The sequence below is a fragment of the Scyliorhinus canicula genome, chromosome 3, assembly GCF_902713615.1.
Source record: "Scyliorhinus canicula chromosome 3, sScyCan1.1, whole genome shotgun sequence".
In the NCBI taxonomy this organism is placed as follows: Eukaryota; Metazoa; Chordata; class Chondrichthyes; order Carcharhiniformes; family Scyliorhinidae; genus Scyliorhinus; species Scyliorhinus canicula.
Window position 1 is genome coordinate 57,192,281 of NC_052148.1, and position 14,550 is coordinate 57,206,830.

The following is a 14,550-nucleotide window of genomic DNA, read 5'->3' on the forward strand; positions in this document are numbered from 1 at the left end:
GGGTTCGATTCCCACCTTGGGTGACTCTGTGTGGAGTTTTCGCATTCTCCCCGTGTCTGTATGGGTTTCCTCCGGGTGCTCCGGTTTCCTCCCACAGTCCAATGATATGCAAGTCATGTGGATTGGACATGCTAAATTGCCCCTCAGGGTGAGGTTACAGGGCAGGGGATAGGGCCTAGGTAAGGTGGTCCTTCAAAGGGTTGGGGCAGATTCGATGAGCTGAATGGCCTCTTTCTGCACTGTCGGGACTCCAGCGATTCTATAATTCCACAGATTAAAGAGGACATGGGGGTCCCAATAAATTATGAAAAATGGGTAGATCGGGAAAGTCCTGCGAGTCCTACCTCGCCCTCAACTAAATTTCTTGTTCTACCTGCTGAAGTGGACAACCTCACAGGTTCTCACATTATGGGCTGGTTTCTCCATTGCGGGTCTACCCCACTACAGCTGCTAGTAAGGACAGAGAACCTGGTGTGCCGTTCACTGGCGACGGGATTCTCTACCCCCGTTTTTTGTCAGTGCCATGGAAGGCACCCCACGCTGCTGGGAAACCCGCAGGCAGCAAGTGGCCAGGGCATTCCGGCCGATGGGCGGAATTAACTGGCTGTTGATGCTGGCATGATATTCCGCTCCCACCAACGGCGCACCCCAGACTCGGGTTTCTGGCGACAAGGGGTGCATTCAACAGGAAATCCCGTTGACAATGGCAGAACCATAAAATCCCGCCGGCGGGTTGCTTGTTAAGTACCGCCTAAATCTCCGCTTCCAATTTTACCCAATCATTTAACCTATCTAAATCACTGTGCAGACTCTTTGTATCCACCTCACAACTTGCTTGCCGACTATCATTGTATCATCAACAATTGGTCCCTTCACCCAAGCCATGGAAATAGATTATAAATAATTGAGGCCATAGCACTGATCCCTATAGCACTCCATTAGTTACAGCGTGCCAACCTTCAAGTGACCCATTTATCCTGACTCTCTGCTTCCTGTTCATTCACCAATTCTTTATCAAGCTGACATATTACTCCTAACACTATGACCTCTTATCTTGTGTAGTATCATTTTTATGTGGCACCTTATCAAAAAGCTTTTGGAAATCCAAATACACTACATCTACTGGTACTTCTTTATTGACCCTGCTTTTTGCATCCTCAAAGAAACCATCTCCTGAACCCATCCTTCTACCACTTTGAAAGACCAGGATAGCATGTGATCCAGAACAGCATCAACTTAAAGGTCCTTTCCAAGTCACGCTGCACCCCGGTTTGGGCATATAATGCTATTCTTTAATCCTCATGGGAACTCTCTAACACTACTGGCTATAACATTTTAAGAGTGTGCTACACTGACCAGCCACCATAATCTCGAGTAAATAAGGATGGGAACTAAATTTTGGATTTTTACAGATTTGCTCCAACATGCTAAGAACTAATAAAAATATTTTAACTTGAACCTTTGCATCAGTTTTGTCAGGAGAGATTGGCAACATATTGCAGTCATAATGCCGAGGCCTATTTTCACATGTTAGCAACAAAAGACGTTGGGCAGAAACGCGAAAAATTCAATTCAGCAAAGCGCCTTGATTGGGTGATTCAATTGGTTGATATTTTTCAGACCTCTGCAATTAGTGAAGTAATTATTAAGGACCATAGATTGACATCCATGCTTGCATAATCAAAGAAATAGACTTTTGTAAAGCTGCGACAGAATGACGTGAACATTTGTCCCCTGAATATGAATATATGAAAAAATAGATGAATATTTACAGCGATAATCTATCTACATGAGAGAATAACAAAGCGTGGGACTGGGAGTCTGAAAGAATCCCCCTTCAAGGCAGCACGGTAGCATAGCGGTTAGCACTGTGGCTTCACAGCACCAGGGTTACAGGTTCGATTCCCTGCTGGGTCACTGCCTGTGTGACGTTCTCCCCGTGTCGGCGTGGGTTTCCTCCGGGTGCTTCGGTTTCCTCCCACAGTCCAAAGACGTGCAGGTTAGGTTGATTGGCCATGCCAAATTGCCCTTAGTGTCCAAAAAGGTTAGGAGGGGTTATTGGGTTAAGGGGATAGGGTTGAAGTGAGGGTTTAAGTGGATCGGTGCAGACTTGATGGGCTGAATGGCTTCCTTCTGCACTGTATATTGTGTGTTCAATGTTAACAATGTGAAAAACAAATATTTGGTAATTGGCCACTTGTTCAAAAAGCATTTCCTAAATTTCAGCACTATCAATCTCCTCAGTAAATTTCACAGGTTCACCACCCTCTCTGCAAAGTACTTAAATCTAAACTTTATGTGCTCCTTTCCCATTCTAAGCTTGAGCCCATGTTTCCTGGTTATGCATACCATGGCACCCACAGAAATATGAGTGTTCTGTGGTTCTTCATTCCCCAGTAAATGTTGTGTGCTAGAATGATCACAGACTGAGCCGTCTCTCAGAATAAACAGCTCCAAGACTTTGGAGTTTCTTCATAATTTGGGTGAATGAATCTAGGTTTTGCAAAAATCAATTTGCGGCACCATAATTCCTTAATTTTCCAAAGGGGTGACAAATTTCTGTCCTTGACTATTTTTCCACACCAGTTGAGCATACCTTGTGGTGGAAAGACCAAACAGGATGCTGACTGGCTCCTCTTGGTTGGATCAGTTGGATGCCTCCCTTGCAGATACAAAGAACAAAGAACAAAGAAAAGTACAGCACAGGAACAGGCCCTTTGGCCCTCCAAGCCCGTGCCGACCATGATGCCTGTCTGAACTAAAATCTTCTACACTTCCTGGGTCCGTATCCCTCTATTCCCGTCCTATTCGTGTATTTGTCCAGATGCCCCTTAAATATCACTATCGTACCTGCTTCCACCACCTCCTCCAGCAGCGAGTTCCAGGCACACACTACCCTCTGTGTAAAAAAAAACTTGCCTCGTACATCTCCTCTAAACCTTGCCCCTCGCACCTTAAACCTATGCCCCCTAGTACTTGAACCCTCTATCCTGGGGGAAAGCATCTGACTATCCACTCTGTCTGTGCCCCTCATAATATTGTAGACCTCTATCAGGGCGCCCCTCAATCTCCGTCGTTCCAGTGAGAACAAACCGAGTTTATTAAACCGCTCCTCATAGCTAATGCCCTCCATACCAGGCAATATCCTAGTAAATCTCTTCTGCACCCTTTCTAAAGCCTCCACATCCTTCTGGTAGTGTGGCGACCAGAATTGAACACTATACTCCAAGTGTGGCCTAACTGTTTGAGGAATTTGGCAATCATGGGAAATTATCTTCTCTCTCACAGCAGCTGAGAAGTTGATGTTTATGCAGACAACTGACAATTTTTACCTGTGCCTTCGCATCTAACATGGTTACAGGTTGCCATCCTGAAATTGCCCCTCTTATCCCAACTCTGTCTTCTATCAATTAGCCAATTCTATATCCCTGCTAATATGCTTTCCCCCAACACCATGGGCTCTTGGCTTATTAAGTAACTTTTGCGTAGTATCTTTTAAACGTTTTTTGGAAATTCAAGTATATTACATCTGCTAGTTCCCTAGTTATGTGGTTTGCAAGAACACTGATTCCAGTACAGTTCAGATGTAGGCTGCCCCAACAGTACAGCCCCCACTTTCCCCAGTGCCGATGTCAGTGCCCCACAAACTGAAATCCATTCCTCCCAGACCAATCTTTGAACCCCTTATTAATTTCTCTAATTTTATTCCCAATGTCAATTTGCATGCAGCTTAGGCAGTCATCCTTGATTAGAGCCTTGGATGTTCTGTTGCTGAATTTAGTGCTAGCTCCTCAAACTATCTACGCAGCCCCTCTTTCCTCGTTCTACCTCTGTTGTTAGTACATACATGAACCGCAACAGCAGAATCATCATCCTCCCACTGCAAGTTACTCTCCAGCCTGGAGCAGATATCCTGAACCCTGGCACAGAGCAGGCAATACAGCCTTCAGGACTCTTGATCCTGGCTACAGATGAACAGTGTCTATTCCCCTGAGGATGACTACATTTCTCTTTTCACCCCCCCTTCCTCTTCACACCCCCCCCCCCCCCCCCCATTTGAATGGCTCCCTGCACCATGCTGTTCTGGTCAATTTGCTCATCCTACAGTCCCCACTCTCGTCCACACAGGGAGCATGAATCTGAAACCAGTTGGAGAAGGGCAGTGCTGCCTCTTGGATCCCTCCACCTGCCTCATTGTAGTCACACCCTCCTGTCCCTGAAGACTGCCTGAATGTTAATCGAAGGGATGTAACTACTCCTGAAACACAGCATCCAGGTAACGCTCCCCCTCCTTGATGTGTCACAATGCCTGAAGAACATAGGACATAGAACTGCAGCACAGAACAGGCCCTTCAGCCCTTGATGTTGTGCTGAGCCTTGTCTGAAACCAAGATCAAGCTATCCCACTCCCTGTCATTGTGGTGTGCTCCATGTGCCTATCCAATAACCGCTTGAAAGTTCCTGAAGTGTCCGACTCCACTATCACAGCAGGCAGTCCATTCCACACCCTAACCACTCTCTGAGTAAAGAACCTACCTCAGACATCCCTCCTATATCTCCCACCCCAAACCTTATAGTTATGCCCCCTTGTAACAGCTACATCCACCTGAGGAAATAGCCTCTGAACGTCCACTCTATCTATCCCCCTCATCATCTTATAAACCTCTATTAAGTCGCCTCTCATCCTCCTCCGCTCCAAAAGAAAGCCCTAGCTCCCTCATTCTTTCCTCATAAGACCTATCCTCCAAACCAGGCAGCATCCTGGTAAATCTCCTTTCCAATGCTTCCACATCCTTCCTATAGTGAGGTGACCAGAACTGCACACAATATTCCAAATGTGGTCTCACCAGGGTCATGTACAGTTTCAGCATAACCCCACGGCTCTTAAACTCAAGCCCCCTGTTAATAAATGCTAACACACTATAGGTCTTCTTCACGGCTTTATCCACTTGAGTGGCAACCTTCGGAGATCTGTGGACATGAACGCCAAGATCTCTCTGTTCCTCCACATTCCTCAGAACCCTGCCGTTGACCCTGTAATCCGCATTCGGGTTTTTCCTACCAAAATGAATCACCTCGCACAGGGTTAAACTTCATCTGCCATTTTTCGGCCCAGCTCTACATCCTACCATGACTCTTTGCAGCCTACAACAGCCCTCCACCTCATCTACTACTCCACCAATCTTTTTTTTAAAGAAATTTAGTGTACCCAATTATTTTTCCAATTAAGGGGCAATTTAGCATGGCCAATCCACCTAGCTTGCACGTTTTTTGTTTGGGTTGTGGGGGCGAAACCCACGCAGACACGGGGAGAATGTGCAAACTCCACACGGACAGTGACCCAGAGCCGGGATCGAACCTGGGACCTCAGCGCCGTGAGGCGGTTGTGCTAACCACTAGGCCACCGTGCTGCCCTACTCCACCAATCTTGGTGTCATCAGCAAATTTACTGACCCACCCTTCAGCCCCCTCCTCCAAGTCATTGATAAAAATCACAAATAGCAGAGGACCCAGCACTGATCCCTGTGGTACACCGCTGGTAACTGGCCTCCAGCCTGAAGATTTTCCATCCACCACCGCTCTCTGTCTTCTATGTGATAGCCAGTTACTCATCCAATTGGCCAAATTTCCCTCTATCCCACATGGCCGTACTTTCTTCATGAGCCGACTCCAGCTCGTCACTCCGAGTCGAAGTTACTTGAGCAACCAACATTTGCTACAGATTGGGTCCACCAGCTCCCACATGCTGCAGCTACAACACATCACCTGACCCTGCTTCCCTATTTGTTTTAATTAGATTTTCAATTTGTTTTACATTTTTCTACTGATCTGTTGTTTTCACACTAACTTTTTTCTATCTCTCCTTCAATCCCAAAGCAAGTCCGAAAAGGTGGAAGAGGAGGGGTGAGCTATACAGCTCCTCCATCCTGCATGGTTTTCTTTGGAAAATCTGTATTTTCTTTGTCGATTCAAGATCATTTGAGATGAAATGAAAATCGCTTATTGTCACAAGTAGGCTTCAAATGAAGTTACTGTGAAAAGCCCCTAGTCGCCAAATTCCGGCGCCTGTTCGGGAAGGCTGGTACGGGAATTGAACCGTTCTGCTGGCCTACCTTGGTCTGCTTTCAAAGCTAGCGATTTAGCCCTGTGCTAAACCAGCCCCTCAACTACATAGTAAAGATGTGCCAGGCACTCACTGGTTTTTGAACATTAAAGCAGTCCTTTACTTCAGCAGAGAGAGAGAGTTCCTTCTTTTTTCAAGGCCTAATCACTTCTGCTCACCTCGCTCAGTCGCCTCACGCAGGAACCAATCACAGACTGTCAGTTAGAACACTTGCTGGTCAACCCACAGGTTGCCAGCTAACCAATCAAACCATCTTCCTCCACAGCTGGTACTCGATGCCAACGAATCTGCTTTCCAGGAAACAAATCCTGGAACACACTGTCCTGATTACCAGGCCGCCTCAGCTTAATTCCACTGCTTAAAGGTGCGTTATGAGTTCATAGACCAAAATAAATTGCAAAAAGAAATGGGAAGGAAGGGAAATCAAAAGGAAGGACTCAAACAAGTGTCATTAGGGTCCTAAACATAGCCACCTTATCTCAGAACTCTCCTAGTTCTAATGTTCTTTAACAGTGGCATATTGCATTAAGAACTCTCTTCTCAACTTGGTTCTCATAGAAATCCAATTCACTGTTCAGAGTCTTTCAGTTATTGCAGGTTTAAACTATTTTAGCCAGCAGACAAAATTTCAACTGAATTGTGCTCAAAAGAAATGTTCCCTGCAATTAGATTGCCTTAAACGACACAGGAACACCATCTCCTTTTACCTCCTTGTTTCCCCTCTTATCTGGTGTACTGTATTTTAAACAGATTATTTTCTTTTCAAAATAAGTTTAGAATACTCAATTCATTTTCTTCTAATTAAGGGGCAATTTAACTTGGCCAATTCACCTAGCCTGCACATTTTTGGGCTGTGGGGGCGAAACCCACGCAAACACAGGGAGAATATGCAAACTCCACAAGGACAGTGACCCAAAGCTGGGATCGAACCTGGGACCTTGGCACCGTGAGGCACCGGTGATAACCACTGTGCCACCGTGCTGCCCTTACAAAGGATTCCTTTGTCGCTACACTTTTTTTTCCCCTGTCTCTGAAATATTGGTTACAGCTGTGCTAGAATATTGTACCTCATGATTTGTTTTCAGCTCTGTACCAATTGTTAGACGTACTGTAATTTGCACTTGATGTGTGAACAGTTAAACATGATAGGTGGATGGAATGTAGTTGGCTAACTTAATTCTGTTCAATGTCAGTCAGCAGACTGCCTGAGCTTATGAATTCTAACTAGTTTATGAAGAATGTGGTCATTGTGGAATCTACAGTAAGGTTACTTTGGTTACATAATTTTCTACCTCAAGTCTGTCTCGTAAGAACTGTAAATCATTAATGCAGTGTAAATGGCTCAGCATACCAATCTGATAGCAATCTGACATAGATTTGACTGAGAATTAGCAGCTTCTTTGCAAATGGCTATACTGCTCAGCTGTGAGTATGTTCATCCCTCTTTGGAGTTTACTGTGAACCAAGGTTATATCTTAAATTATTTCATCAGAATTTTCAATTTCAAAGTCTGCCTCATAAAATCCAAATAAACAAATTCAGCAGACCAGCAGCTTAACACCCCAGTTTATAAGAAATGTGCCTATTTCTTTTTTTTAATATAAATTTAGAGTACCCAATTCATTTTTTCCAATTAAGGGGCATTTTAGCGTGGCCAATCCCCCTACCCTGCACATCTTTTGGGTTGTGGGGGCGAAACCCATTCAAACACGGGGAGAATGTGCAAACTCCACACGGACCGTGACTCAGAGCCGGGATCAAACCTGGGACCTCGGCGCCGTGAGGCAGCAGGGCTAACCCACTGCGCACCGTGCTGCCCAGAAATGTGCCTATTTCTAACGTCGATCCTTTTGTTGTAATCTAATTTTGTCACTTTTCATTGTGACATTATCTTCCACAGGGATACGTTCACTGGTATTTTAATAATGGGTATCCAACCAAATTCATATTTTTTGCCTAAAATGTTGAAATTATTTTTTGTTTTTCCTTTTGTTTAGAGGCAGTGTTATCAACCTGGCTAAAACACATTTAACCCTGTTAAGCCTCACTTTCCTCTGCCAGAAACCCGGAGAGAGATAATCTGGTTTATTTTCTCCGCAACCAATTATTTTTTAAAACCCTTGCTCCTGCCCCCTCACCCTCACCATCCATGGTGCAAAGAGCCCATTGACTTATATGTTGCAAACATTGAAACCACCTATCTATTCTCCTGCCTCTGCAACGTGTACTTGAACCTGCCTGAACCCTGAATCCGCATCTTGGTCTCATATTTACGCTTGTACCCAATCCAAGATTATTTTGTTCAAAAGACAGGCAAACCGCCCCACCCCCCCCTCTCAGATTTGCATTAAACGAGTGACCACTGAGCATTTCTTCCTGCGAACCCCCCCTCATCGTGACCTGACAGTCTGCGTGCATTCCTCTGCTCAGCTGCTGGCTCCTCCTTTGAAAGCCATTGCGTCATCCTCTAATTTTGTTTTAAATCCTCAGTGTGTTCTTGCAATTAGCTGCCCAATTTCCAATTTTTCCTACCTCTTTGAGATGATTGAACATGTCTTCTCCCAAATCCATGCTCACCTTTCCCACATTTCCATACTTGAATCTTTTCAATCACGTCACTGCCTCTATCTCAGCACAGGTACGGCCCAAGTTACAAATGACATTTCTTGCACCTGGGGTGTGTTATTCTTTCTGAAGTTTTTGACAAGACTGACGACACCATCCTCCACAAATAACCTTCACTTTCCAACCCAGTGGAATTGTCCTCATCTGGACTTCATTCTCAGCTATCCAATCATAGAGAAAGCAGCTCGAGCATGTTTTCCCTCCCGCTACCAAACAGTTAGCTATAAGAATTCTCCTGGGACCTATCCTTGTCCCGACCCCTCTTCCTTACCTACATGCTGCCTTTTGGTGAATCTTGGAGAAACTAGGTTGGCTGAGAGGTCCAGGTCTGAGGAAATTCCCAGCCAATACATTTTTCCCTTGCAGGCTACGCTGTTCTATTCCGAGATACACCAGACTGACTCTGCATCTCTAACCTTTCTGATGTAGTAATGCAACATTTATCTTCCTGATTTGAAGTTTAGAACTGATTTGTGCTTGATATTCCCTTGCTCTCTGCATTTATTTGAAAATACTGTTGACATTGTTATGAATTGCAGCCCAAACTTCTTGTGGGGACCTTTTTGTTTTTGCACAAATTTATACCTTTGTTGTGATGACATTTCCCACCTACATTATTCGGATGCTGAAGTTAGCTATCCTTGGGTTACGTTCACACTCCCAAGAGTTGAGGTAAACTGCTTTACACCAATTGTAAGCTTGTAATGTACACATTGTAAATTCACCTTCAAGTTATTTGATGCCTGCTCCTTGAGGAGACACCTTTGTACCATTGTCTTATTATTTTAAATTTGAGTGTGGTGCTGAATTGATGCTAGATCCCAGTTAGTTTGCTCATCATCAAGCTGAACTTGGCCCAAGTTATTTAATGCCTTAACTGCATAGGATTGATGCTTTTGCCTGCCAGAATGGCATTGCAAAACCAAGTGCTTTTTGTCAAGCTTTGCAGCCCTCAATTTTTTGCATGTCCATGATGGTCGCGAGTTGCCTCAAAATCAGGATTTGGACTATTGAGCTTTTCTAATCTTTTGAAGGTGTGATTTTAACTAATAGCAATCAGGTGGGATTACTTTTCCAAATTCCTTGCTTGTATATATTGTATGACTGTCCTTGTTTACTTCTGATCAGAAGAGGTCATTTAAAAAAAAACAATGATATAAACTTTTATGATTGTGCAGAGCCGAGATTTGCAGTAGAAACTGCATGCCCTAACTGCTTTTTGCAATGCCTGATTTGTGCTTGAAGCAAACTCGGATGTTAATTCTGCAGTTCTCCTGATATGCTATAATTACAGCTTTTACCTAGAACTGCAAAGTTGTTCTTGTGTAGGTATGGAATACAAATACCATGCCTGGACAATGGATACTTTGTTAAATGCTGATATTTTTGAAGGAACTTCCTCTGTTTTTTTTCTACTTGCATAGTATCTGCACCACTACGTTGAAAATTCAGAGATAACTTCAGCCAGAGGTCATTGGCCAATAGACAGGAGTGGGAACTTGGACTCATGACCCCCTCTTCAGGCCATTATTGCTGTCATAAACTGAAACGCAGATTGGGTAGTTGAACCTGGCACCGTTTTGGGCTTGATAGTTCGCCTAATGTTGGACATTAAAATGCTGAATCATCAGGGAGCTATCATTCATTATCTGACTTCAAAATTATGCACCTTTGCTGTTCATTAAACAAACAAGGAGTTTATTTAACAAAAAAGTGCTTTATCCTCTGCTTTCAGGAAGAATCCCGTGTCCTCAGAGTCAAGCTTATTTCAGGCATTGATTTGGCTAAGAAAGACATCTTTGGAGCCAGGTATGTTGCATGTACACTCTTTTCACAAGGTATTTTTTATTGCTATGAGATTGATTAAAAGCTGAGCATGAAGAAGTGAATGAATTAGACAGTGAGCTTTAAACATACCGAAGGTAGAGATGGGTAGCAGTTTCAAATTCCTAGGGGTGTACATCTCCAAAAATCTGTCCTGGTCCACCCACGTCGACGCTACCACCAAGAAAGCACAACAGCGCCTATACTTCCTCAGGAAACTAGGGAAATTCGGCATGTCCACATTAACCCGTACCAACTTTTACAGATGCACCATAGAAAGCATGCTATCGGGCTGCATCACAGCCTGGTATGGCAACTGCTCGGCCCAGGACCGCAAGAAACTTCAGAGAGTCGTGAACACCACCCAGTCCATCACACAAATCTGTCTCCCATCCATTGACTCCATTTACACCTCCTGCTGCCTGGGGAAAGCAGGCAGCATAATCAAAGATCCCTCACACCCGGCTTACACACTCTTCCAACTTCTTCCATCGGGCAGGAGATACAGTAAGTCTGAGAACACGCACGAACAGACTCAAAAACAGCTTCTTCCCCACTGTCACCAGACTCCTAAATGACCCTCTTATGGACTGACCACATTAACACTACACCCTGAATGCTTCATCGGATGCCAGTGCTTATGTAGCTACATTGTATATCTTGTGTTGCCTATTATATATTTTCTTTTATTCCTTTTCTTCCCCTGTACTTAATGATCTGTTGAGCTGCTCGCAGAAAAATGCTTTTCACTCTACCTCGGTACACATGACAATAAATAAATCCAATCCAATGTTGTTAGTTAGGACCTATTAGATGATGAGATAATGGGCAGAATCTCATGGCCTGTCAGCAGGGGGGAGGGGGAGGAACACCCGTGAAATTCCCCAGGTTGCCTTCATCCCTGCCCCTGGCCTGAATGCATTTTTACAGCGATAGGCGAGGCCGAGGGAGACTCCAAATGAAGCCCTTAAGTGGGCAATTATTCAACATTTGCTTCCCACTCTGCCACAGTTTTGTGGCCGGCTGGAGGAGTTGGGACAGATGCCTGACGGGTCGCACTGTTCAGGCTCTGGGTGGGAAAGGGGCATCTCCATCACCGGCCCCCTTTCCAGATCAGACGTTGATGTCTCTGACCCCCTTCCCCCAAGTGGTTTTGCCAGCACAACCTCACCACCACTCTTGGCCTTCCCATCATTTCCCTGCCCCATGACCTGCACCTAGCTGGCACTTAGACCAGTGGGACTGGTTATAGTTCTTACAGTGGCCATGCTCCCATTGGATTGGCACTGCTGGGACTACAGTGCTGTCCACCCAATCAATTTGACTGGCATCTCTCTCTGAGGCAGGACTTACTCCCGAGTGAGGGACAGAAGTTCCACCTCCAGCCAGTTAATGCTTAACGGAAAGTAAAATGGTTGTGGGGCTGCCATGATTGGCAGGGATGTGTTCTTCAGCTGGTGAGACAAGAAATTCTACCTTCTGAAACATCCTGTGTACTTTTCCCACATTCCTGGTTGTTCCACAATAAATCGACCACTCAATTTCTCAAGTGGCGATGGTAGCCTAGTGGGAATGTCACTGGATTAGTAATCCAGAGGCCTAGCTATTTCTCTGAGGCACAATGGTTAAATCTCACCATGGCAGCTGGTAGAATTTAAATTCAATTAATCAGTAAATTTAATTTATAAGGTTTAAACTTGCTCAGAATATAAAAACAGACAGTAAAAGTTTTTACAAATATATAAGACAAAAAAGAGTGGCTAAGGTAAATATTGGTCCTTTAGAGGATGAGAAGGGAGTTTTAATAATGGGAAATGAGGAAATGGCTGAGGAACTGAACAGGTTTTTTGGGTCGGTCTTCACAGTGGAAGACACAAATAACATGCCAGCGACTGATAGAAATGAGGCTATGACAGGTGAGGACCTTGAGAGGATTGTTATCACTAAGGAGGGAGTGATGGGCAAGCTAATGGGGCTAAAGGTAGACAAGTCTCCTGGCCCTGATGGAATGCATCCCAGAGTGCTAAAAGAGATGGCTAGGGAAATTGCAGATGCACTAGTGATAATTTACCGAAATTCACTAGACTCTGGGGTGGTCCCGGTGGATTGGAAATTAGCAAACGTGACGCCACTGTTTAAAAAAGGAGGTAGGCAGAAAGCAGGAAATTATAGGCCAGTGAGTTTAACTTCGGTAATAGGGAAGATGCTGGAATCTATCATCAAGGAAGAAATTGCGAGGCATCTGGATAGAAATTGTCCCATTGGGCAGACGCAGCATGGGTTCGTAAAAGGCAGGTCATGCCTAACTAATTTAGTGGAATTTTTTGAGGACATTACCAGTGCAGTAGATAACGGGGAGCCGATGGATGTGGTATATCTGGATTTCCAGAAAGCCTTTGACAAGGTGCCACACAAAAGGTTGCTGCATAAGATAAAGATGCATGGCATTAAGGGTAAAGTAGTAGCATAGATAGAGGATTGGTTAATTAATAGAAAGCAAAGAGTTGGGATAAATGGGTGTTTCTCTGGTTGGCAATCAGTAGCTAGTGGTGTCCCTCAGGGATCCGTGTTGGGCCCACAATTGTTCACAATTTACATTGATGATTTGGAGTTGGGGACCAAGGGCAATGTGTCCAAGTTTGCAGATGACACTAAGATGAGTGGTAAAGCGAAAAGTGCAGAGGATACTGGAAGTCTGCAGAGGGATTTGGATAGGTTAAGTGAATGGGCTTGGGTCTGGCAGATGGAATACAATGTTGACAAATGTGAGGTTATCCATTTTGGTAGGAATAACAGCAAACGGGATTATTATTTAAACGATAAAATATTAAAGCATGCCGCTGTTCAGAGAGACTTGGGTGTGCTAGTGCATGAGTCACAGAAGGTTGGTTTACAAGTGCAACAGGTGATTAAGAAGGCAAATGGAATTTTGTCCTTCATTGCTAGAGGGATGGAGTTTAAGACTAGGGAGGTTATGTTGCAATTGTATAAGGTGCTGGTGCGGCCACACCTGGAGTATTGTGTTCAGTTTTGGTCTCCTTATTTGAGAAAGGACGTACTGGCGCTGGAGGGTGTGCAGAGGAGATTCACTAGGTTAATCCCAGAGCTGAAGGGGTTGGATTATGAGGAGAGGTTGAGTAGACTGGGACTGTACACGTTGGAATATAGAAGGATGAGGGGGGATCTTATAGAAACATTTAAAATTATGAAGGGAATAGATAGGATAGATGCGGGCAGGTTGTTTCCACTGGCGGGTGACAGCAGAACTAGGGGACATAGCCTCAAAATAAGGGGAAGTAGATTTAGGACTGAGTTTAGGAGGAACTTCTTCACCCAAAGGGTTGTGAATCTATGGAATTCCTTGCCCAGTGAAGCAGTTGAGGCTCCTTCATTACATGTTTTTAAGGTAAAGATAGATAGTTTTTTGAAGAATAAAGGGATTAAGGGTTATGGTGTTCGGGCCGGAAAGTGGAGCTGAGTCCACAAAAGATCAGCTATGATCTAATTGAATGGCGGAGCAGGCTCGAGGGGCCAGATGGCCTACTCCTGCTCCTAGTTCTTATGTTCTTATGTTCTTATGTTCTTAAAGAAAAAAATCTGAAACTGAAGGTTGGTCTCTGTAATGGTGACCATGAAACAAGTGACTCCAGACCCACATCAATGTGGGTTGACTCTTTTATGCTCTCTGAACGGCCGGCAAACCGCTCATTTTGACCAAACCTTCAGTGTTGCTGGACCAAAATCCCGGGACCCCCTCCCTAACAGCACTATGGGTATACGTATCCCACATGGACAGCAGTGGTTGAAGAAGGTGGCTCACATTCACCCTCTCAAGGGGCAATTTGTAATGGGCAATAAATGCTGGACTTGCCAGTGACTTTCTGATTCCAAGAATGAATAAAAAGACCAAGGGCGCGTTTCTCCACTCCCCACGCCGGGTGGGAGAATCATGGGAGGGCCGGGCGACTCACGACACG

The 14,550-nt window shown here is 44.6% G+C and overlaps 1 protein-coding gene across 9 annotated transcripts in view; it reads left to right on the top strand.

Annotated features, from left to right (window-relative positions):
* nedd4l (NEDD4 like E3 ubiquitin protein ligase) overlaps nucleotides 1-14,550 on the top strand; it is a 542,434-nt gene that overhangs the window by 129,336 nt on the left and 398,548 nt on the right. For all 9 annotated transcript variants that reach the window (XM_038790578.1, XM_038790580.1, XM_038790576.1 and 6 more), the window contains exon 2: nucleotides 10,485-10,558. In XM_038790578.1, coding sequence (XP_038646506.1) covers nucleotides 10,485-10,558 — 74 coding nt within the window. The remainder of the gene's footprint in view (nucleotides 1-10,484; nucleotides 10,559-14,550) is intronic.